General features: G+C 55.7%; 1 protein-coding gene across 5 annotated transcripts in view; it reads right to left on the bottom strand.

Moving 5' to 3' along the window:
- The window catches only part of DIS3L2 (DIS3 like 3'-5' exoribonuclease 2), a 282,840-nt gene that overhangs the window by 13,832 nt on the left and 246,071 nt on the right, over window positions 1-22,937 (bottom strand). For all 5 annotated transcript variants that reach the window (XM_054700163.1, XM_037524233.2, XM_054700164.1 and 2 more), the window contains one exon: window positions 14,887-14,966. In XM_054700163.1, coding sequence (XP_054556138.1) covers window positions 14,887-14,966 — 80 coding nt within the window. The remainder of the gene's footprint in view (window positions 1-14,886; window positions 14,967-22,937) is intronic.

Raw genomic sequence — 22,937 nt, 5'->3', positions numbered from 1 at the left:
TTGACAGGCAGAAAGTCTTTTGTCAGCACAAAGCTAAAAGCCTTGCTCCTCTCCCAGGTTCAGGGCTCTGCTCTCCCAGGCCAGGCTCAGGGCAGTCTGCAGGCGGCAGTGGCCCCGGGCCCAGCCCCCGGCAGTTACTGCCGTGCGGCCTTGCAGAGCTGGGTTACCAGGGCTCACCGGCTGCATCACAGGGTTGACACAACGCTTGCCTCCATTTCCAGCTCCTGTCCATCTGGAATCAGAGCTGCTGACCTGAGGAGGCGTGGCCGAGCCGCACAGAAGCCCTGCCACTGGGGGAGACACCTACCTGGGTGTCCCCACTGCCTCGCTGCCATGCTCAGACTCCCTGGAGGGTTCCCTTGCAGGCCCCACCCAGTGGCTCTGTAGCCTTGGACAACAGACAGAGCCTGGACAACCTCAGCAGGGGCTAGCTGGGTGACCCTGACACTGGGAGGAATCAGTTTAGATTCTGAAATTAGGCTTTGGGCCTCAGACAGAAGGGTGTGCTGGAAGGCACAGGTTCTGCCTCACTTACTCCCCTGCTTACTCTCTCTCTCACACGACAGACAGCAGATTAATTAGTCTCTTTGATTCCAAAGACTGTCCTCTGCCCCCTCCCCCGCCTGGGGATGGGGAGGGGTTGCCAGGGAGGCTGAGGCCAAGGCCCACCTGGTGGATGTGAGGAAAGGGCGAAGTATTCAGGAGAAAAGGGTTTTCTGGAATGGGCAAAATGGGACTTCACTCGGGTAGGGAGTGGCTCCTCAGCCACAAAGAGGGGCCTGCATTTCTGTCAGCTTCTTCTCCCCCCACCTCCCTCCACCTGAGGGGCACAGCAACTCCGCCTGAGTCCCCAGGCAGAGGACACCCCGGAAGAGATTTGAGGTCACTCCTAAGGAGCGACCAGGACACACATGACTGGGGCCTGCAGAGCGTCTCAGCACTGGGGGTGGGGTGTAGTGAGCTGCCTGGGTCCTGTTTCTCCCCCTCCCACCCAGTCACAAGAGGGTGGGACCTGAACCCCTCACTGCCCTCCTCTCTACCTGGGTGGGAATACAGAGAGGGGAAGAACAGGTGGGCACCAGGGCCTGGCTGGCCTCTTCTAACTCCCATCTTCTGCCCCACCTGCCCCAGAGCACCTGCCTACCCTTGGGTGCCCTGGGGCTTCCGGATCTTAAAGCCCCGCTGAGAGGAGATGGAATGGCAGAGAGGGCTGCGGTGCAGCTCTGCCGGGACTCGAGACCCTGCTGGCCACTGTGCTGCCAGCCTGCCCTCCGTGCTTCAGGGAGGAGGGCCTTTCTCATCGCCCGGCCCACGCAGCAGTGGTACTAACTGGTGCGTGGCAAGGTCTGCCACAAGCAAAGGACTAATATCCAGGCCTGGGCTGAACACACCTGCAACAGGCCCCCCGACCCATGCGGCCCGTGGGCAGATCTTCCCAGGGCCCTCCCTCGTGGGCAGTGGGATTTCCCAGGGGTCGCACTCTACGTCTGCAGTGGGAAATGACCCATCTGGCAGGTAACCTAACTCTGAGCATCAGGGCTTCCTGAAGAACCCTGTGGTCCCTGGCTCCAGCCCAGCTGGATCGAGGCTCTAGCCAGCCCCCCTTCAGAGGACATACGAGGAGGGGAGACAGGCCAGGGGGCAGGGACTCTCCCTTGGGGATGGGCAGCTGGTTTTGCAACAACACAGGGGGTGGCAGCACCTGCTACTGTTCTTGCTTGTTAAAGCCCCGAGGGGAAAGCAGAGGTCACCCAGCACACACTGCTTGGACAACCTCAGCCGGGTTAACCTCTTTCAGCCCCATTACCTACCCTGTAGGGTTATCTTGTGCAGATTAAACTAGATAAACTAAGTAAAGCTCTAATCTTATGGCTCGCCATGCTGTTAAGTATTCAAAAAATATTAATTATTATTATGAACACCCACCACTCCCAATTAAGGTAAGAGTCTGATTTTAACTACAAAATAGAAGAAGGTTAGGAACAGAATACGAGGGGAAAAAGAGCAAGCAGCCTGCTCCTGGAGGTGGATGTTCACCACCACACGCTGGGCATGCGTTCCAGGCACTGTGCTGGGCACAGGGAATCTGAAGATGGACACACACTCACCCCCTCCCATCAGAATTTCCGCAGCCATAAACTGGCACTTTCCTTTAGCATTTATCTACTGAGCTCCCACGCATTTAGGTGGTGGAGCCCTCAGAGGATTTGAGGAAAGCAGACCTCATCCCCTAAAAAAGTTTCATTCCATTGCAAGGAGTTTGTGGGGTACGAGGTGGAGGGTGGGAGCCTGCCTCACAGCACACGGCCAAGCCCTGGTGGATCTCAAGAGACGGACGGTGCTCGGAACAATACAAGTGTTCACTCAGGTCTGATGACACCAGCAGCTGGAAAATATACCAGAAGGAGCCGAAGGGGGTGGAGAGATGCTTCAGCGTCAGGAACAGGACACTGAGGAATCTAGTGGTTTCCTGGACTATGTATGACACCACAGATGGGGACCAGCTCACCGCTCTTATCTAGTGATAAGATAAGATCCCTCCTGAGAGGGAAAGGATTGAGCGTACCATGGAGGGCGGTCACCTCACATGGACAGCCACCGGGTCATCCAGGTAAGAAGCGCAACCACACGACACCTCACTTAGGGGAGACACTGTGCAGAACCGGGAAAGAAGCCACCGACAAAGCCTAGGTGGCCAGCACTGAGGCTGGGGTCAGGGGTCGAAGGTGAACAGGCACGGATGCCCCCTCACCCTCACTAAGAGCCCTTCCTCCCTGTGAATGACATTCTAGCCATTCCGCGTGGCTTCCCGACTGCCGCCACACCCTGGCCCCTCACGGGGCTTCTGGACGGCCGCAGAGAAATGACACCTGGCCTGACCATGACGGTAGAGACAAGGGCTGATGGGCCAGGGCCTCAGAGGAGTGGAGAGAAACCCCCAGTCCCCATGGCACCCTGGGCATTTAGGGTAGAGGCAGGTGGCACTGCATGTGCAGTGACCCCAAGGGAAATGTTTTTATAACCATCGAGAATAATCCTGAATTACCAACTGGGGCTACGCTGCAGTTGACACTGCAGTAGGTGTACACTAAAACAACAAACAAACATGCTTTGGGGCTTGAAAGAATAAGTCCCCTTCCAGGTTAAAATAGGGTTCTGTGGGGCAATGCCTTGCCCCAAGTTTCAGACAGTGCCAACATGAAGGTATTTCCAGAACCAGCTCAGCTGGCCTCCCACCTGTGTGAGATGCGGATGAGAAGATTCCCAAAAAGGGCAGGGGGAGGAGGCCCCAGAAGAGACAGGCTGCTGGGACAGAGGCGTTCAGTGGTGTTCAGTGAGGGCGACGCTGCCTCCCTCTGAGCGCTGGCTGCGGTTCTGGGGTGAGGGGAGCAGGGTCCTCAGCCCCTGAAATTAGCCATGTCCTCTGCCATCTCATTGACTCGCACCTTTGGTACCACGCCCAAAGGCTGGACTTGGAGGGCAAACGCCCGTCCTGCTCCTCCACCTTGGAGCCCGCCTCCTGTGCTGGCATCCTAGGGGCAGACGCCGGGCAGCTGGGAGTCAGCGGGGCGGGCAGGCTCTGGGAGGCCTTGCTGCCCTGGGTCTTCAGAACAGCCACACAAGCCAGTCACACCTTTCGCGGGACTTAAGGGCCGTGGGCTGGCACTGGCTCCACGTCAGGCTGTGAGGTCTCCTCCCACAGATGTCCACCTTGGAGAAGGGCATTCAGAACAGAGGGCAAACCTGTTCAATTCCTCCTCAACAAATGGAGCCGCCTCTGAGTGATTTACATCTGCTGATGGCCATTGCCATCAGGCACGGCGATGCCTTCAGGCTCTGGAGGCTTCCTGCACAGACACGGAGAAAAAGCCGCAGTGCCCCAGGGAGCTGGGGAGTGGCAGCGAGGACAGACCAGAAACACTTCCCCACAGAGCATACAGCCAGAAGCTGGGCGGCCAAGCTCGTTCTGGTCTCCGGCCAAGCAGCTGCGGGAGGTGACAGCCTCGGGCACCTTTCTTCGGGTGTGAGGCCAACATGCAATCCTGTGGCCTGTTTCTTGTATGGGCTAACATCCCTGAGAGGATCTGAGGTCTCTGCGGCCTGGGCCAGGCTCTGCACGGCAGGTGCCCACAGGAGGCCATGCCACCGAGCCTGGCTTCTGGAGTAACAGAGCGTGCCCTAGAGTCTGGCACAGCATACCAGGCCAGAGGGGGCTGCAGGTACACACCCCGCCGGTCAGGAGCTGAGTGGGACTTGCCTGCACATCCCCAACCCCCTCTAGAACTCCTGGGAGTCTTGGAAAGGGCCAGGACCCTCTGGATTTAAAAACGGCCCCGCTGAGCCATCCGCCTAGACTTTGGGATGTGAACCTGTGGCTGGAACACTCAGAGGGGGAAAGGGGGTGGGTCAGGCCAGGAAACACTGAGCAGGTCTCTCAACATCCTCTCTCACTGCTCAAAAGCCTGTGGCCACGTGCTAGAAAGCATCTGGAACAAACCACAGAAGGGCACCAAGTTACACCGGGTTGCTGCAGCCCCAAGGAGACTCCTCAAATGGAGGGCACTGCAATGCGTTGCAGAAAGGTGAAAAAAGGCATCGGCAAAGTTGTGCAGAGGAAATTTAATTCAAGAAGGGAAGAAAGTTGTTTGCTTAATGTAACCCTGTGTTAAATCAACCAAGGAAACATTTACTCTCCTTTTTAAGGTCTCCGAGAGTTTCAAAGTGTTTAGTTTCCAGAGTTCCTGGTGTCCTAGAATTTTCTGTCTTGCAGGGAAATCTCCTGGGTGACCCTTGGGTAATTATTTGGGCTGCAGAAGGTGGGGGTGGGAATAACCAGGGCAGTCTTCTCACGGAGGCCTGGGCCGAGGGAACCCTCGCCAGCCCAGGACCCCGAGGTCTCCAGGGCCTGCGTGTGTTTCTACCTCCCCTGCGTTCTTCCTTCCCCTCCCAGTCTCAGCCCTCACAGGCGGTACAGCGCTCAAACTGGGCCAGCTCAGACTGTAAGAGGCTTGAGAGCACACAGCTCCCCCCCGCTAGAGCAGCCTGACCTGGAGGGAGTCTCCACCCACCTCCCACCCCACGTCAGATGCGCCTGGTACTTGGGGCTGGTGGGAAGCCCGCCAGGTGGTCGCAGAGAGAGCAGGGGCAGCCCCTCGGGGCCCCAAGCGGGGGGAGTCAGAAAGGTGGTGTGGGGCGGATGGCGGGGATACAAGGAGATGTGGAGACGGGGGTCACTGGGAGAGGAAAAGATTTGAATAGGCCCGTGAGGCCGCCTCACAACTTTTTTCCTTGGAATCTGTGACAAAAGTGGCATTTTTGTGACACTGGGGGTCACGCACTCAATATTCTAACAGGGAGGCAGCGAGCAGTGAGCCCGCTGCAGGGGCTGGGGCGGGCAGACAGGCTTGAATTCCCGCTCGGCTGCAGCAGCCACGGGAGCTTCTGTCAAGGGGCCAGGGCAGAACCTCCCTCGGGAAATTAAGATAAGGGGCCACGACCCTGGGGTAAACATCAATTCCTTTCCCTTAAATAGAGCCCAGCTTCTGCTTGCCTCGCTGAGGGCCCACGAGCACCGCGCACAAGTCAAACCGACTGCCCAGTGGAAGGTCATCTTGGGAAAAGGAAAATCAAGTGCACACAAAAGGGAATTCCAGAGCAAGTTTTCATAACCTGAGAGGGAGTGTGTGGTAAAATCCCTCTTCCCCACCCCACGAGGATGGCTGCTGCCCTCACTTGTGTTAAACGCCACCCAGGGCACGCGCTGGGAAAGGAAACATGGGGCTTGAGGACTGGCGAGGAGGGACCGCCGCTGCTGGCGGGTGACTTGCCTGGGTACAGGGACCAGAATGAATTTGCAAATGACCTGAATTTAATAAATAAATTTAGCAGGATCACTGGGCCAAAATAAATAAATAAAAATACCAATAAAATAAATCCGTGAAAATGAGTTGTATTTCCATACAGCAGTGACAAAGAGAACAGGAGAGCTATAAAAACCATTTACAACAGTCCACAGAGACCTCGGAATCAATCTCAGTGAAAGATGAGCAAGACCCCTACCCAGAAAACTAGAAAACATGATGGAGAAAAATCAAAAAGACTTAAATAAAGGGCAAGATGTAGACCATGCTTGTGGGCTAGAGACTTCATATCATAAAAGGATCAATTTTTCCCAAATCAAGTTACAGATTCACAGCGGTTCCACCACGAACCCCAGCAGGTGTCTGCGTGTGTGTGGTGGGGGGTGAGGGGGCAACTGACACTCAGATTCACGTGGAAGTGGGAGGGCCAAGAAGAGCCCCCTGCCCTGTCCAGAGGAGGTTCCAGGCGGGCAGCCAGCTCTACCCACTTCCGCACAGGTACGCAAAGAAGGGAGCGTGGTGCTGGCGCAGACGCTTGGGGAGAGAGAGGGCAGAGCAGAAACAGGGCCGCAGAGGTGGACACATCCTCTGGGCCCACGGTGGCCCAGGGAGCAGTGGGAGGGCCTCGGCAATGAACCAGGCTGGGGTCCTGAGCATCCCCCTCCCGGAAACAATGACATTTGCTGCATCAACTTTAAAAATCAGCTCTGAGTAGACTGTGGGTCTAAAATACAAGGGGTAATCCTACAGAGCTCCCAGCGGCCAGTGCGGGGACAGCCTGAAGGTTGTTTACACGCCCTGTGCCAGGCCGCGGAGTGCCCAGGTGGAGAGGAGTTCTTTGTGCATCTGCGAGCCCTGGCATCAAGGACTCAGTGGGTCGACGGTCCTCGGCAGTGTGGATGGGCGTCATCCAACCTGGTGAAGGCCTGCATGGAACCAAAGGTGGAGGAAGGGGGATTCTGTCCCCCTTCCCTTGCCTCGTTTCTTGGGCTGGCCACCTCAGCGCCCACGTTCACACTGGGACCATCACCACCAACCTCCCTGTTCTCAGGGCTCCGGACTCTGCTAAATGACACCCCAGCTCGCCTGGTTGTCCAGCTCGCAGGCCCAGATCAGCCTCCATAATCACACAAGCCAACTGTGCATAACTCATATTTGGGTTGCCCGAATAGGTTCGCTTCCAGCTCTCCTCTCAACTAGAAGCACACGATTCGTGCGCTTTTCTCTGTCTGCGCCATAGTGAAAAGAAGTTTGACAAAGTGAGTTTACTGTGCAAATCCATCTCCCACATGTGCACTGTGGCAGAAGACCGTGTGTCTCTGCAGTCACACCCCCACGCCAGCGTGGTCACTGTCCCATGGTGCACCGAGGTATCCATGCTGCTCTGTCCAGCCAAGTCTCTGGGGATGCTGGCTACCACGCCTTCCCATGCTGCTCCCTTCTGGCTTTAGCACCAGCAGGAGCCGAGGAGCTAGTGCTTTCTAGAGGGGCTGAGCACCCCGGCCTGGCAGTAAGGGAAATCTGCCGAGGCAACTCAAGGCAAAGATAAACAGCTGGGACTACATCAAATTAAAGAGCTTCTGCACAGCAAAAGAGACAATAACCAAAACAAAGACCCACCCCACCAACTGGGAGAACATTTTTGCACACAACACTAATGATAAAGGACTAATCACAAAAATCTACAAGGAGCTGAAGAGACTCAACAAAAACAAAGTAAATAATCCAGTCAAAAAATGAGCAGAAGAGCTAAAAATGAACTTCTCCAAAGAGGAAATGCAAATGGCCAACAGGCATATGAAAAAATGTTCAGCATCACTTGTAATTGGGGAAATGCAAATCAAAACTACCATGAGATACCATCTCACACCAGTGAGAACGGCACATATTAAAAAAACTAGCAACAACAAATGTTGGCGAGGATGTGGAGAAAAAGGAACTCTCCTGCACTGCTGGTGGGAGTGCAAACTGGTCCAACCACTATGGAGAGCTGTGTGGAGGTTCCTCAACCTGCTAAAGATAGAGCTTCCATAGGATCCAGCGATTCCATTCCTAGGTATTTACCCAAAGGACACAGAAACATTAACTCAAAAGGGCACCTGCACCCCTATGTTTATAGCAGCACTGTTTACAATAGCTAAGCTATGGAAACAGCCCAAATGCCCAAAAATAGATGACTGGATCAAGAAGATGTGGTCCATATACACCATGGAATATTACTCAGCAATCAAAAAAGACAAACTCATGCCATTTGCAGCAACATGGATGGCGCTGGAAGGGATCATGCTCAGCAAAATAAGCCAGAAAGAAAAAGAAAAATCCCAGATGGTCTCACTCAGCAGGAATTAGAAAACCCAAATAAGGGACCAGGAAAAAGACTAATTATAATAAAGAGACAATCAAAACCAACAAGCAACTATAAACCAGAGACACACTACAGGGGTGGGTGGGGGAGAAGGAGGGATTAGGGTCAAAGTAAGGGGGGTGGGAATTGTATGGGGACTATAACCAAGATGAAAATGCATACACTGTGCAAAAATGAGAAATGATGTCAAAAATATAAAAAATAAAATTAAAAACAAAAACAAAAACGTGACCTCAGGCTCCATCCCTCCGGCCCCGCAGCCCCCTGCAGGCAGTGGGGAAAGAGTGTGGCCTCAGCACAGCCTGTGAAGCGCTTCTGCCTGCCCTGGCACCTGCGGTCACACCACAATTCCAGGAGAGGGGACCGTGACGCAGCACAGGTGCCGGCTATGGTTCTGCTGCCTGGAGTGGATGGTGGGAGGGAACACAGTGCGGCACAGGCTCCTGTTCAGCAGCTGGACTCAAGATGGGGCGTCTGCTTCTCCAGTGCCACACCAGGTGGAGAGGCAGGGCCTGGCGCCCCGTCCCCTGCTGGGCACCGGTGCCCCTCACTGTCACCAGTCAGCTGCGCAGGCCCTGTAGATGCTGCGTCTCCAGCACAGGCTGTGAAGGGAAATGGTCGCGCCTGCTGCCCCCACGAGGTCCCTTCTGGCACCCATCTGCTTGCTGCTCTGGTGTAGGCAGAGGCCTGGGGACTCAGGTGACAGTGCTGATGGCCCGAGGAACCGGCTTCAGGTCCAAGGTGCAGGCACAAAGTGTCATTTGCAAAGTGCTGGGAGGTGCTGGGTGGGGCTGACTTGTCAGGGCTGCTGGGAAACACCCCAGTGCTTGCTTATGGGCAGGAGGACAGAACCAAGCAGAGAGGGGAACCGCTTCAAGATGGGGCTTCATCCTGGAGTCTTGCAGACAGGCTTTCCTGCCCCAGGATGGGGACCAAGAAAAGGTGCCCCTGACACCTCTCGCCCCTGGGCATAAGCTGCTGGGTGGCCCCGGCTGCAACCCCTGGTCCCCTACTGGCTGCTCTGAGTCAGCAACTGAACATCAGAGAGGGGTCTGCTGGCCATGAGGCTCTGCCCACAGGCGCCTTGGGCCCCGGGACTTCCCATCGGACTTGTGATAAAGCTGGGCTGCTGTGTGAGACCTTCCCCACCCAGTACTCCCCTCCTTGCTTCTCAGGGGCCCCATAGTGTGGAGCTCTGCAGCCCCACTTCTGCGCCTTCCCTCTGCTCTTCCCAGGCCAGCAGCCGCTGCTGTCCCAGCCCGTCCCTCCTGCACAGCCACTCCTGTCCCACAGACTCACTCCCTGGTGGGCAGGGACATGTGCTTTTTAGGGTAAGTGGGGCCCGAAGAATCGCTGGCACAAAGTGGTAGCTCAGATGCTCCAAGACTCCCTCAAAGCCCTTGGCGACTGACAATTCAGTCATTGCAAAGCGGGGAGACACCGTGTCTACAGGGGCTGTGGAGCTGGCTGGCTGGTGACTGTGAGGTTTGCCAGTGCCCAGCAGGGGAAAGTGACACACTGAGGGCCCTCGAGAAGCAGTTACCAGCGACATGGGTGAGCCAGAGGACCTGTGTGGCTGCTCACAGAAGGGTGGGAAGCTTTCTAGCAGGGGCAGGTGCTGGAAGACACTCAGAGGCCTCCTCCTCTTCTTGGGGCTCCCCCATCTCCTTCCCAGCTGCCAGGCCCCAAACTAGGGTTAAATGCCAGGCTTGTTGGCTGGGGATGTGCTGGCCTGTTACAGGAGGAAGAAAATTATAGACATAGAGGAATTAGGAGGATTTGAGGGTCTCGATCAAGGGGGCCAGGATGTAAGAAGAGGGGAGCAGTAATTCATTGATTTGGGGGATTTTCTAGGGATGCAGGATTTAGTAGCCTGGCGGGGACAGCCGGGGATGGGGCAAACTTGCTGCTGGGGTGGTCCTTAGAAGCCTAGAGAAAGTGCCAGCTAAGGCCGAATGGAGCAGAAAGAGATGACTACCTGGCAGGCAGCGGAGGAAGCAATAAAGAGGCTGAGGGAAGGGGCTGTGCTGGGAGGGAAGGCCCAGCGGAGGCCAACGTTCTGTGGGAGAACCCGCAGTACGCCCCCTTCTTCAGGGTCGTGGGAGATGCACAGGGCAGAGGGATGCCAGCCTCGCTCAGGAGTGGTGGGGGCTGCAGCCAGAGAGGATGCGGGGCAGGTGGTCACAGAGCTGGCTCAACGCCACAGGGCTAGAGGCCGAAGACAGGGCCACAGTCCTGCTGGCCACCGGCGAAGGCCACTGGCAAGATTCTTTGGAATCCTGCATCCAGGGGCCACAGACAAGAGGAGGTGCCCTCACGGGCTGGGCGGTGGATAATGGACCCAGCTCAGAGGCAACAGGCAGAGAGGTGTAGACTCCCCTATACTCCTTGCTCCTCTGTAACCATGAACAGACGTAAAGACGTGTGTTAACCCTGGCCGGAGTAGGGTGTGACAGACAGGCTTCAGTGACGGTCTGGGTCACTCCCAGCTAGCAGAGGTGCTGCTGAGAGGAAGAAGAACTTTGAATGGACAGTGGAGGAGGAGAGCCAGCTGGGGCCCCGAGCTTCAGTAATGAAGGTGCCATTTTGTTCCAGTAACTTCTCCTCTCTAAGCTCCCCCTGGGGAAGAGGAGCCCATGGGAGCTTAGAGAGCCCATGCCGAGCAGAGAGGCTGCCCTGTGTCGTGTGAGGGATGGGTCTGGCTGCCATGCTCAGAGCATCCTGGGGTTCCTGTCAGATGCAGACTCCCCCAGCCAGCAGCCACGGCTCCAGGATGCTCCCCTGGGCTGGACCAGCTCTTTCTTGGAACTCACTGCAGGCTGGGACTCTGCCCCTGAACCTCCTCCTTGCCCCCGACTCGCCCCTCTCCTTCACAGGGGCAGGCCAGTACCACCCTCTGCAGCCTCAGGCCTGCTGCTGTTTCCTCCCTTCATTCCTCATGGGCCTGTCCTCCATGATGCCACACGCTGATTCTGTCTAGGAGTCAGTGGCCCTGAGATGACCCGGCACATCCGCCATGATGAGAACCGACAGTGTGAGCTGAGGCTTCACCTTCTGGGTCTACTCTTCCTTGGTAGAAGGTGTCCCCAGAGTGGGTGCCCCATAGGCAGGGCTGCATGTTGGGTGCCTCTCAGGCCGACAGGTCCAGAAAGGCCTATGTGCTCAGAGGCTGGGGAAAGAGTCGGGTGGGCTGGCAGGGGTCCGGGGTCCTGCCTCAGCCCTGGCTGTTGCCAGAAAGGCCAGTGGCCTGAGCCACAAGGTGCCAGGGGCTGGACAGAGGAGGGTGTGTGGGCCAGAATCCCTTGCCCTGGAAGACTGCTGTGTGGCTGCCTTTATGATGTGGGAAGGCACTGCAGCTGAGGAACTGTGTCCCATGGGACGCTCTCTCTGGGGCCTCTGCATGTCGGCTCTTCGATGATGTGGGTTTCCAGAGGCCAAAGTGAGTCCTTTAGCTTGGCTGGGCGAGGCACAAGGAGCAGGACTAAGATGAACGAAATGAGGCCTTGACTTAAGAGGACTTGATCCAGAGGACGTGGCAGACAAGTGAACCGGAGCCCAAAACACGCTGTGGTGAGTGCAGAGACAGAACCAGGCACGCACGGACCCCGGATGATGGCCCCAGACGCAGCAGGGATGGTTGTGAGGAGCATGGACCAGCTTCCGGGAAAAAGGAACTCTCAGCTGAACGTGGACAACGAGGACAATAGAGTGAAGTCACCCGGCTGGTGGAGAAGGGCTGTGGAGACTCGAGCTGGTCATTCAGGATGGAGAGCAGGGAGTGTAGGTGAGGGCCCAGTCCCAGAGCTGGCCCGGGTGATGGGTGCCAGGCCCTCCTCTCCCCCTTGTGTTTATCTAGCTCTGCACCCTGGTATGAAGCCTGGTATGACTGGGTAGTGAGCAGACGCTCTGTACTTGTTGAGTGAGGAGTCAGACTTCTGGTTCTAACAAGATGGCAGACTGAACTGGCATGGCCGCCACGGCACACAGAAACAACGGGCAAACCACAGCAGAAGAGGAACGGAGCATGAGTGATGGGGAATGAAGACGGGGCTAAGCCAGGCCCTAATCTCTATTATGGCAACTGGGCTGGCAGCACCAGAGTGACAGGCGCTGGGAGCTTATGCCCACAGGGGTGCAGGCCTGGGGATGGGCACTGAGAGCCTGAGAAAACCAGGACCCAGGAAAGGCTGTTGGTCTTCGGACAGGGACCAGGAAGACCTCCCTCTGGGTGGCAGAGCCAAGGGGGGCATCTCCTGTGCAAAGGAGCCCCCAAGCCTGCGCTGCATGTGGGTGTGGAGGCTGACAGCACCCCAGCAGGCTCTGGGAGCCTGAGTCAAGAGCTCGACTGGCCTCAGACTAGCAGGCCCCATGGGAATCCAGGGCCCTGGCGGAGCAAAGGCAAAAGCGACGGAAGGTCACGTCACAACCTGGGGCAGGGCAGGTGCGACTCCCACAAGGAACACAATTCCTGCTAAGACAGAAAGGAACAAGCCAGGTGAGGTCGTGAACCACCATGAAGGTGAGTCAACAGACATGACAGATGGGAGACCAGCGCCCTCAGAACCAGAGAGAACCCAACAACCTCAAGGAGGCAGCAGAATTGGTAAAACCAACGTCACTGAAGAGATCAGAGGAACAGACATCGTAACGAAAACCAGGACACTAAAAACCAGGACACCAAAAATCCAAAGTAATAGTGATGACCAAAAGTTTCAACTAGAACCTTTAAAAATTAAAAATGAAAACCAAACACTGAAATTATGGTGGCGTGTTAAATGGCTGCAAGGTGACCTCGCGAGGGACCCCCAGACACTTTAGCTGGAAAGGAGCCGCTGAGAGCGACGGAGCGCGGGTTTCCAACAGGCGGTCCACACCTGCAGCGGGCCGGCTTCTCTCTGGGGGCCAGGCTGGTGGCCCGCGGGTTGAGAGTGAGCCTCAAGACTGCCTCTGAGACCAGCAAGAGAGGGGTCCCCAGGGTTCCCGAGACATCAGATGCCCAAGCTCTGCCAGGCCGTGGCTCCGGTCCAGTGTGCCACACAAATGCTTTCTCTCACAGGCCTCTGGAAGCAGCACATCAATATTTATAACCCTGGAATTTGCCCTTTACATCTCTTCTCTGTCAATATGCCAGGAGCTAAGGGGTAGCCAGGAACAGAGCAAGGCTATTTTCTCCTCTCAGTTTCAAAGACAACTGAAGCCATGGTCACTGCCCCTATTGAGCGGCTCAGCCCAAGCTGAAAGCAGGAGGGCCTTTTGCTGACCCCCTCCGAGGACAGCAGCATCAAGCCGGTCTGTGAACACCCCTGGGCCTCAAGATCTCACTGCTGCCACAACCTGTGTGTACGGGCCTGCCCCCTGCCACCCAGCCAGCACCAGGGGTGAGTGTGGTGCCAACATGGGTGGTGGCAGGGTGACATGCCAGGCAGCTGAAGGCTTAGGTTGTTTCTACTGCCTAGTGCAGCTTGCACTGCCCACCAGGGGCTCGCAGTCATGACTTCCGCTCCCTGGAGTGCAGAGACCAGCCCTGCATGGCCGCTGGATCAAGCATTATGGGAAGCTGAGATGAGGGTTCTGACACAATGGTCTAGAAACCCTGGAACTTCCTTCCAGAAACAGTGCTAGCCAGAGGCAATAAAGGACGCCTGGCCAACCATTCCTTAGTGATTGCCTGAGGGAACATGGTCGCCCACTAGGGCACCTCCTACAGATAAGCCAGAGTGACGTGAACGGGATCTGAGTGGAGACTGGGTCACGCAGACACCCGCCCTCTGCCCGTACCAGAGCAAGAGTCCTTGAGGAAGACACGCGATCCTCTTGTGGAAGGTGAAGTGCAGTTGCACTGGCCTATCTGACTCTGTCCACTGGGTAAGATGAGACAGTTTGGACACTTCAGGAATAGATCAGGGTGTTTTTTGCTCAGGTGGGGACTCTTGTTGGTGACTGGGGTTCCGGAAGCAACCCGGGACAACTGTCTTTATTCTCTTCCCAAATCGTGATGTTGCGTTTGCCTCGCACAGCCGGGGCCAGCCCCCACCCCGCAGGCAGTTCCGTCCCCCGGCCCTCAGCTTCCACAAACACAACAGTAAGGGAAACAGGCAGGGGGTGCTAAGGTTTAAAGGGGATAACGCATGTCATGTCCCCAGTGCCGTGCCCGACACACGACGCCAGCACAGCAGAGTCCCTTGGCCTGACTTTACCGCCACTTCCACCATCTCACAGAGGAAACCACGCAGTTGGCGGCGGTAAAGGAACAAGGGGGTGAAAATGAGGTCGCCAACTTGAATCTCTGCAAGTACCCAGAAACCCCAGCTAGAAAACTCCCAGGGCAAGCCCCGCAGCAGCTGTGCTCAACGTAAGTACAGTGAGAGCTGTAAGCTTGTGGCCGGAGAGCAAGCGGGCGGGGCTGGAGGGGACTGGACACTCAAACGCACCTCTCGCCCCCCACAACCACCCCCACAACCGCTCCGACACAAATACTCAAGTCCTATATTTAGGGGCAAAAGAGACTTGACAAGAGAAAAACTTCCATTCCAGCCACAATGTAAACAGGCTGATTCCTGCCCTGACAACCCCTTTTCAAGAGAAGCCGGGGCAGGGCAGGCCACAGGGGCTACCTGAGCAGGAATGGGGAGGCGAGGCTCCTTCCCGCCGGGGGCTTACTTGTTGCTGTCTCGGTACTCATAGATGTAACATCCTTGAGGCAGTCCCGTCTCGTGGTCCAGGGTGAAAGCAAGCTTTAGCTGAATAAAGAGAAGAGAAAGACCAGTGAGTTTCAGGCCGCATGCGCTATTCAACCCGACGGCTGACAAGAGAAAGCAAAGCCAGCGACATGTGGAGAAGCTGGGCCTGGCTCCTTGAGAGAGCCCACACCTCACGGGACACTCGCGAGGACTGTTACAGGATGCCACTCATGCACATGCTACCAGTGATTTATTCAGCACCTACTTCCCGCCAGACACCAGCCTAGCTGACAGGGAAGGGACAGTGAATGGAGGCAACCAGGGGCCTTCTCCAGCGACCAAACAGTCTCGTGGAACAGACGGACATCAGTCACATCACCACACCAGGGAATGAAGATACACAAAGCTGTAAATCAAAATGGGTTCTCTGAAGCTGGAAGAAAGCGCCCATGTTTCTATAGAAGTCGGGGGCAGGAAAGAGGGGGCTACCTAGACTTGGGTAGGAGGGACAGAGCGAGCATGGTGATACGAGGCTCTCGTGGAGGAGCTCCAGGAACTGAAGGGTGACACGTGTGCCGGAAGGCAGCAGCTGCAGGGGCCATGGTGGGCAGGGCCGTTAGAATTCTGGGTCCTTACCTTGAGAGCAAAGGAAAGTCTCTGACAGATTTGAAGGAAGGGGTGGATGACAGAGCAGAGTGTGTGTTAGCAGGATCCCCCGCTGCTGTGTAGAGCAGACTGCAAGGGAAAGAGCAGCACTCAGAGGCGCCCAGGAGGCTACTGGGCAGTGCCAGTCAGTGTGAGGGGGTTGGGACCAGGGTGCCGGCGACATGGAGAGAAATGGACGATCTGAGATCTGTCTTCGACATGGATTTTTAGAAGCAGAATCGACAGTATGTGCTGACGGATGGAAAGTGGGGGTGTGGCAAGGACAGAAGAGGAGAAGTCAAGGATGGCTGAAGTTTCTTATCTGAGCAACCAGACAGCTGGGGAGACACTGAATTTGGGGATGGGTAGGGAGTCCAGAGTTGACTTAGGACACGTGAACTTTGAGGCCCTCAGTCTCCTCTGAAGAGGGAAAGCCAGGTACAAGGCTGGTGACCAAGGCAGGTTTTCTGGACTCGGAGGGGCTGCACAGAACAGGGAGCACAGAACGGTGTCACCGGGGAGGCCAGACCTCCGTGGGGTTCTTTGTCCCACGAGAGCCCAGTCGGTTATGGCAGCTTTAACATTCCCAAATGCAGAGCCAATTACTAGATTCACAAATTCACTGAGTTTTTAAACCACCAGGGAAATTTTAACTAAAATTAACTGTGCATTAGGAGGATACATTATTATAAGTTGTTTTGTTTTGTTTTGTTTTTTCTTCTTAACTGCAAGGCTGTTAACACAGCTAATGATCTGCATCATTAGATGCTGGACGATTTTTCTCCTCCTTGGAGGGAAGCGAGCTCAGAGGAATGGCCTGTCCTCTTACTGACCCAGATGAAAATACAAAAACAGAAACAAGCCCTTCTTCACCATCACGAAGCAGGAACTTCACGTCAAGGGCACGTTTTCCCCACAGAGCACTCGGGCCTTCCCCACCTTCTTTCAGGAAAACAGAAAGTGATTACAAGCCTTTTCTTTTTACCTCACTTTTTGCAGCCGAGGTCAGGTCTATATATTCATTTAGCCCGTTTCAAGGATTCACCACTTCAAAATTTATAAATCCTTTGACCTATTGGCTCAAGTTATGAATATATGACTTAGAAAAATTATCATAAATGTAGGAAGAAAGGTTTTTTTTTTTTTTACAAAATGGTGCACCTCGGTATTGTTTATTTGGAAAGACTCTAAAGGACCAGCAGTATTAGAAGGGCAACTAAACTATACAATAGTCATGGACTGCACAGCAGGCAGCCTTTCAATTGTTCATGAAGGACTTTTATTAACCTGGGAAAATATTTGGTTTCCGGGAAAAACAGCAGGATGCACACTTGACTATACACCAATAAAACTGTAAAAATGAACAGAGACAAGAGATTGGAAGCAGAATGTCAACAGTAATTGCTTACTTTGCATTTTTCAAATTCTTCACGATAAGAACCGAGAGCTATAAGCTGTAGTCCTTGGTCATGAAAGGATTATGGAAAATTGAATTCCAGGGGGAATCCCAAGGTCAAGAAGCTACACGTGCACTGATTCAACAGCAAGGCAAGGAAGCAGAGGCGGGACGGGGGAGGAGACGGGGCAGAGGGCACTGGTGCCCACTGAGGCTCTCCGCCATGCTGACCCCCATCCACATTCCGCATCACTGCGCTCCTCTTTTCAGACAAGGAACCTGAAGCTGGAACTACTTCAGTGATTTGCCCAAACCATGACTAGAATCTCCACCGACACCCCTGCTCTCTCCACCACACACAAATTAGAGGGCTTGGCGGTCTGGAAATGAAGTCTGGGGGAAAGGAAGGAGTCAAGGAAGACATTTAAGGTTCTTGGCCGTGGGCAGGAGGGTAGAGGGTGTCGCTGCTCATCACAAGGAGAATCAGCAGGCCTGGGAGAAGAGCTTGAGGATGCTGATTTTAGGGTGCCTGGGGGGCATGTTAGTGGCGAGGACCAGCAGGCAGCTGGATAACTGATTCTGAAGTTTATAAGCAATACTCTACCGTGGAGCACACATTTGGGAATCTTTAAATGAAGCAAGACGGCAACTGGAGCCACTGGGTGGGAGTGTTCCAAGACAGTACGCGGAGTAAAAAACGGGTCTTCCATAAAATCCTGAAAAATAACCATATTGAAGGGCGGGGCAAGGGACACTGAGGAGGACGGCCCTGGGGAGTTACGACATGATAGGCGCTGAGGGGAGGACACGGCTTAGGGAGGGAGCAACATTTAATCTTTGCCCGAGATGGGGTGAGAGAGGAACAAGCACCCCAAATGGGAACTAGGACTCGCGGGAGAGGGGTGTGAGCAGAGAGCTGAAGATGAGTAGAAGGTGAGCAAATGGGGGTCACAAGCACATACAACTCCGAGCAAATCAGAATGTGGTGGGGAACAGCGAGACAAATGAGCAGACCGGGGCGGGGTGCCGGCGTGGGTGGGAGGAGCGCGCACAGGCCGCTTGACTCGTGGAAGTCCTAATGCAATGGGGCGCCCCAGGGAGGGGCGAAGACATCACCAAGAGGCAGGTGCCTGAGGTGAGGGGGCGACCCAGCACACGTGGAAGCCTCTGCTCCCGTGCAGCTGTAGGAGACTCTGGGCAGGGGCGCAGCCAGCCCCGCAGACTCAGGAGAGGAACGGGGATGGCGGTGGTTGGTTATGCTCCTGTCTGCTTTTCGTTTTTTGTTTTCCCAGAGAATTAGGAGTTCAAATTATCTGCGAGGAATGGACAGTTTGGTGACAGATGGAATGGAAGTTGGAGGAAAGGGATGAAGGCTTGAAATTGCTTCACTGGAGAGTAGGAAAGCCAGTTGCCGAGGGACGAGCACGAGGACTGCCAGGGAGCGTTCAGGGTCCCGCTGAGGCCACGGGATCTGAAGTTTCTGTAGCAACCACAGGCCCAAGTATTGATTTTTTTCCAGCAACCTAGACATTGCCACAAAGAAAGTGAGGCTGGTCCAATGCGAGCATCTGCCAGGAAGGCCTGCGGGAAGAGCAAGGCTAGAGGGCGCAACGGGGTGGAGGCAGGATACTGGCAGTAGATGGGCCAAGGAGTGCGTGGGAAACAGGCGGGAAGTGAGAAGGAAAGAGGCCGACTGGAGGGAAACAGAAGGGTCTGGGGCCAGACGCCTTGTGTGGAGCAAACAGAGCATGAGTTCTCAGTCCCAAGCATCTTCCAGGTGTACTGAAATCTCACTGACTCCGACAGCCCTAGAGGTGGGGACACACCCCTATGTTACCAAGGGGTTCACATTTTCAGTTCAGACCAGTGAGTAGCAGAACTGAAGTATGGTCCACACTGCTAACTAGGAGCCTCCTCGGCATCCATGGGGACGAGGAGACGCCCTGGGGTGGGGCCCTGGGAGGGGCTGGAGGCTGTGGTCAGAGCAGGTTGCGTGTGGCCTTGGAGAAGGGATGGTCACGAGGAGAAGTCAGGCCATGGGAGAGGTAGGTGTGGGGGCATGAGACTCATCAGGATGATGATACGCTGCTTCCCAGATGCACCAGTCCAGACCGTCCCTGCCGCCGAGTAGGGTGTGCGTGTGTGCATGCATGCATGCGTGCGCGTAGGTGCCTGCTACGTGCAAGGTTCAATACATGAACGAGTGAGTCCAGCTCATGTAGCGATGCTGATAGCAGTCACTTCCTCCTTCCTGAAGATACCCTCGTGTCACTCAGCTCACCGGCTCCCAGCCAGGCCAGGAACTCAGGGGAAAGCATATCCAGTCTCCAGGGCTGGGTCTAAGTAATCCCATCCCCTTTATGGTGTAACTGATCAGGAACCCACGGCCATCAGTGCGTGGCACTTCCTGGTCCTAGCCCTGGCTCAGGAATGGAGCCCAGGCCAGGCCAATGGGATCTGAGGGGATCAGTTGAGTGATTCTGAGTGTGAGGGCCAGAACTGCTGTAAGTCGCTTGCACCAGCTCTAGGATGAAGCTAATTTACAGAGGACGCACACCCCAAAGATCAGCTGAAGAGCAGAGCCAGTGCCTTGACAGAGCTAAGCCTAGCCTCTACCAGCCTCCTGGGCCTCTAGGCCTTTTTGTAAAGGCTTGTCAGTCCCTCTAGGACGTGGAGACATTGTATGTCTGCTCGTTCCCTTAGTTCTCTCTCTAATCCAGTCTGCACAATGCAGCTGAGTGATCTTCTAGAACACAAGCCTGACGACCCCTCCTTCTCTCAGTACCTTTGGTGGCATCCTGCTGTCTGTGTGCTGAGATATATATAGCAGTGAATTAAGCACAGCCCGCTCTCTCTGGAGGCTGGTTGCTTGCGCAAACAAATATAGACAGTAACAAGGATGGGTGAGGTGGGCATGTGCTGAGGAAGGTGTGCCAAGCCACCTCTCAGGAAGGAGAGTCCCTCTGGACATGGGGTGGGGTGCAGGAGAGGCAGCAGGGCCAGCCTCCCAGCAGGTGGCAACAGGTGAGCATCAAAAGTGACCAGTTCAGGATTAAGCAAGGCCTCCCTTGGCTCCCGGGCATCGCTTGAGGGAGCCCGCGGGAAGAATGGCCCAGCTAAGCAGCTGTGGGGTCCATGGAGTTCTTCCGCACCTATTACAGGCAATGTGACTTACTGTGTATGCTCCGCGCTGCCCTCCCCCCCGCACCCCGCCCAAAGTGAAGCCAGTGGACCAGATCACATTCACAGGAATAATCAAAAAAGAGGAAGAGAGGAGACAGGAAAGGGGGCTGAGGGTGGCGGGGCAGACGTCCCCCTGGAGCGACAAGCAAATCAGCCTGAGGCTTGCTCAGGTGCACAGCTGCTTCCCTGCACGGCCACGTCCTGGTGGACATGATGAGCGGCCAGCTCTGTCAGCTGAGAAGAGTACCTGCCCCCAAGCCTCTGGTGCTTTCGAAAATGCCTGCCCTTGGAAGGGCGAGGAATTGGGAATTGCCTGTCTCGGACACGATGGCTCCAGCATGACCTCTCTCGTGGCCTGGACGGCGCTCCCTGCAGGCTGCTCCACCACCAAGCAGGGGACGGGGAGCCCCCTCGCAGGGGTGTAACGAGAGAGGTAGCTGGTTCTGAGGCCAGGCGTGCTCTAGTTCAAACCCACACGGGTTCTCTCGGAGGCCTGAGCTTGCCTCAATCTGCTAGCTATTAGGACCAAGGTTCAAACGCAGGTCAAGGACCAGCCCGGGAGCCTCCAGCCTCCACGGCCGACTCCTGCCCTGAGGACCCACCGGCTAGCAGGGGGTCCAGCCCTTCTGAAGCCCGAAGTGGCAAATCCCGGCACAGCACAAACGTGTCAGGTATGCGGTTTACGGCAAGCTTGGAAGGAACGGAAGAGTGCCTGCTACCTGCGCCTGCGTTTTGTAACTGAAAAACCTCATTAGAAGGAGCCCTGCCCGTTCTCGGAGGCGATCTTTCGTTTTTTGTCTTGAGTCTTCGTTGTTTGGTTTGGATTTCCTAAGCATTATTTCTTTTTTTCCATCTCCTCTTTGCTTTCTTTTATAAGACAAAGATGCTGTGGACTTGGCTTCCACTTGGTTCACAACGATTCTATGGCCATGTATTAAGTTTCTTTCTCCTAAGTCCACTGAAGTCTTTTTGGACTTGGAGAGAGCTTTTTAAGAAAGAACTTGCTCATTCAGCAGGATTTTCCTCCCCACCCCAAGCTCTGGTTCTGACCTGGAAAAAATCAGAGTGAGAAAGAGCAAGAGAACCCTGCCGTCCTGACACTCAGCTTCACAAACCACAAAAAGAACCTCGCTCCAGTGACGTAATCACGGAGACTTCTGGCACCTTCGTCTTTCAAGAAAAATACATCCATCAGCTGGCACAGGGTCCCTCGGGCTAAACCCTGCTCGGCGTGGAGCTCCGGACTCATCAGTGCTGGAAAGGCGATTGTGAGGCCGCTGCTCCCGCTGGATGGCGCCTCCCTGTAGCACCGTCCGAAACCCACAGCTGCGTTTCCACTTAAGGCCCCTTCTGCCTCCATCACACCTTGTTCCAGAGTCTCATTCTAGCCTCACTAAGGTAGAAATGACAGGACAAGGCGTCTTGAAGGCTGAGGTTTTCTTGTCTGTTGGGACTAAGCGCTCTGGTCAACCCCGAGAAGGCCGCTCCTGGGTCAGGAGCCTCAGGCCCAAGGCTGTTGGTTCGCCCCCGGTTCGCCTCAGTCAACAGCCAGTCCCAGGAGAGCCTGGCTTCTCCTGCCCGCCTGGCGAGGGCTCCTCTTCTGAGGTTACTTGCTGGCTCGCCCGGCAGCCCAGGGCAGGCGAGCTCTGCGGCTGCCACCCCCACCACCTCGGCCTTTGTTGTGGGGGAGACAGGCACAGAGGGCTCATGCTCCTTCCTGTGTGGCCTGGAGCAGAACAGGCGCCCCCGGGCTCACCCGACCAGGCCTTCCCTGGTCCCTGCACCACGGTCCCGCCCCTCAGACTTCAGAGTCATGTGCCCACTGCGCCCACAGAGAGCCTGAGTGGGGCTGTGCGGGTCGCTCGCAGTCAGTGGCTGGGATGGTGCCACCTCTCTGCTCATCCTCCTCAGGGCTAGTGCACTTCAGATGGTCTTCACAGCCCGGAGACATCACCGGTCAGGACCACCTGTGCTCAGAGCCCTGGGGCTCCAGCTAGCCACAGCCCAGGGCTCACCGTCGCTGCTGCCAGTGCCGGGGCCACCGACACTCGGAGGTGGTCATGCGCCTGGGGGAGATGCCTGCACCCTGTACTTCCTAGAGCTCGTGGCCCCGTCATTAACAGTGGAGAAGCGGCTGCTGCAACCTTTCCCGAGCCTCCCGCTTTGTGTCTGCTCTGTATGTCTCTGACACACATGGCGGGGAGAATTGGAAATGGGTGGGAGGCAGCCTGAGGGCCGGGCTCTCTGCTCCCCGGGGCAGAGGCGCCATGCTTGCTCTGAGGCATGCCAGGCTCCAGGGGAGGCCTGCAGCTCGCTCACTGGTTTACTTGCCTTCCTCAAACTGTGTTCAAGTCGTATCCTTCAATCTGCACCAACAGACTTGCCAGAGGCCTCAATCTTCCTTCGCCATGAGCGCGAAAGACGGACATGTGGGAACAGGTAATGGAAACGGCCACTCTAACGTGGATGCCCCGATGCTAAGCCTGCTGTTAGCATTGGGTACGGGCCCTTGACTTACAGGGATCTTCGACCTGGCGAGGTCTCTCCCTCCCTCCCAAGGCAGCACTGCTCCTGCCTCTGCTACTGAGTCAGAAGGCACGACGCCAGGGCCACTGGGCCTGAGCTCGGCCCTCTAGATGTTGCTGGCTGGACCGCCCTTCCTTGACTGTGATGTTTTGTCTTGTTCTCGTACTCACTTCGCTGTCTGGTTCCCCTATTGCAAGTCTTCTCAAATCCTTTTAGGGAGAAGTTGAGGGCATGTATACATAAAATGGGGTTCTTCAAAATATAAGCTAAACAGGTTTGAG

The sequence above is a fragment of the Talpa occidentalis genome, unplaced genomic scaffold (genome assembly GCF_014898055.3).
Source record: "Talpa occidentalis isolate TD23 unplaced genomic scaffold, MPIMG_talOcc4v2.1 talOcc4.3, whole genome shotgun sequence".
Taxonomy (NCBI): Eukaryota; Metazoa; Chordata; class Mammalia; order Eulipotyphla; family Talpidae; genus Talpa; species Talpa occidentalis.
The sequence above is the reverse complement of the archived record's forward strand: the minus strand, read 5'-3'. Positions and strand labels throughout refer to the sequence as shown.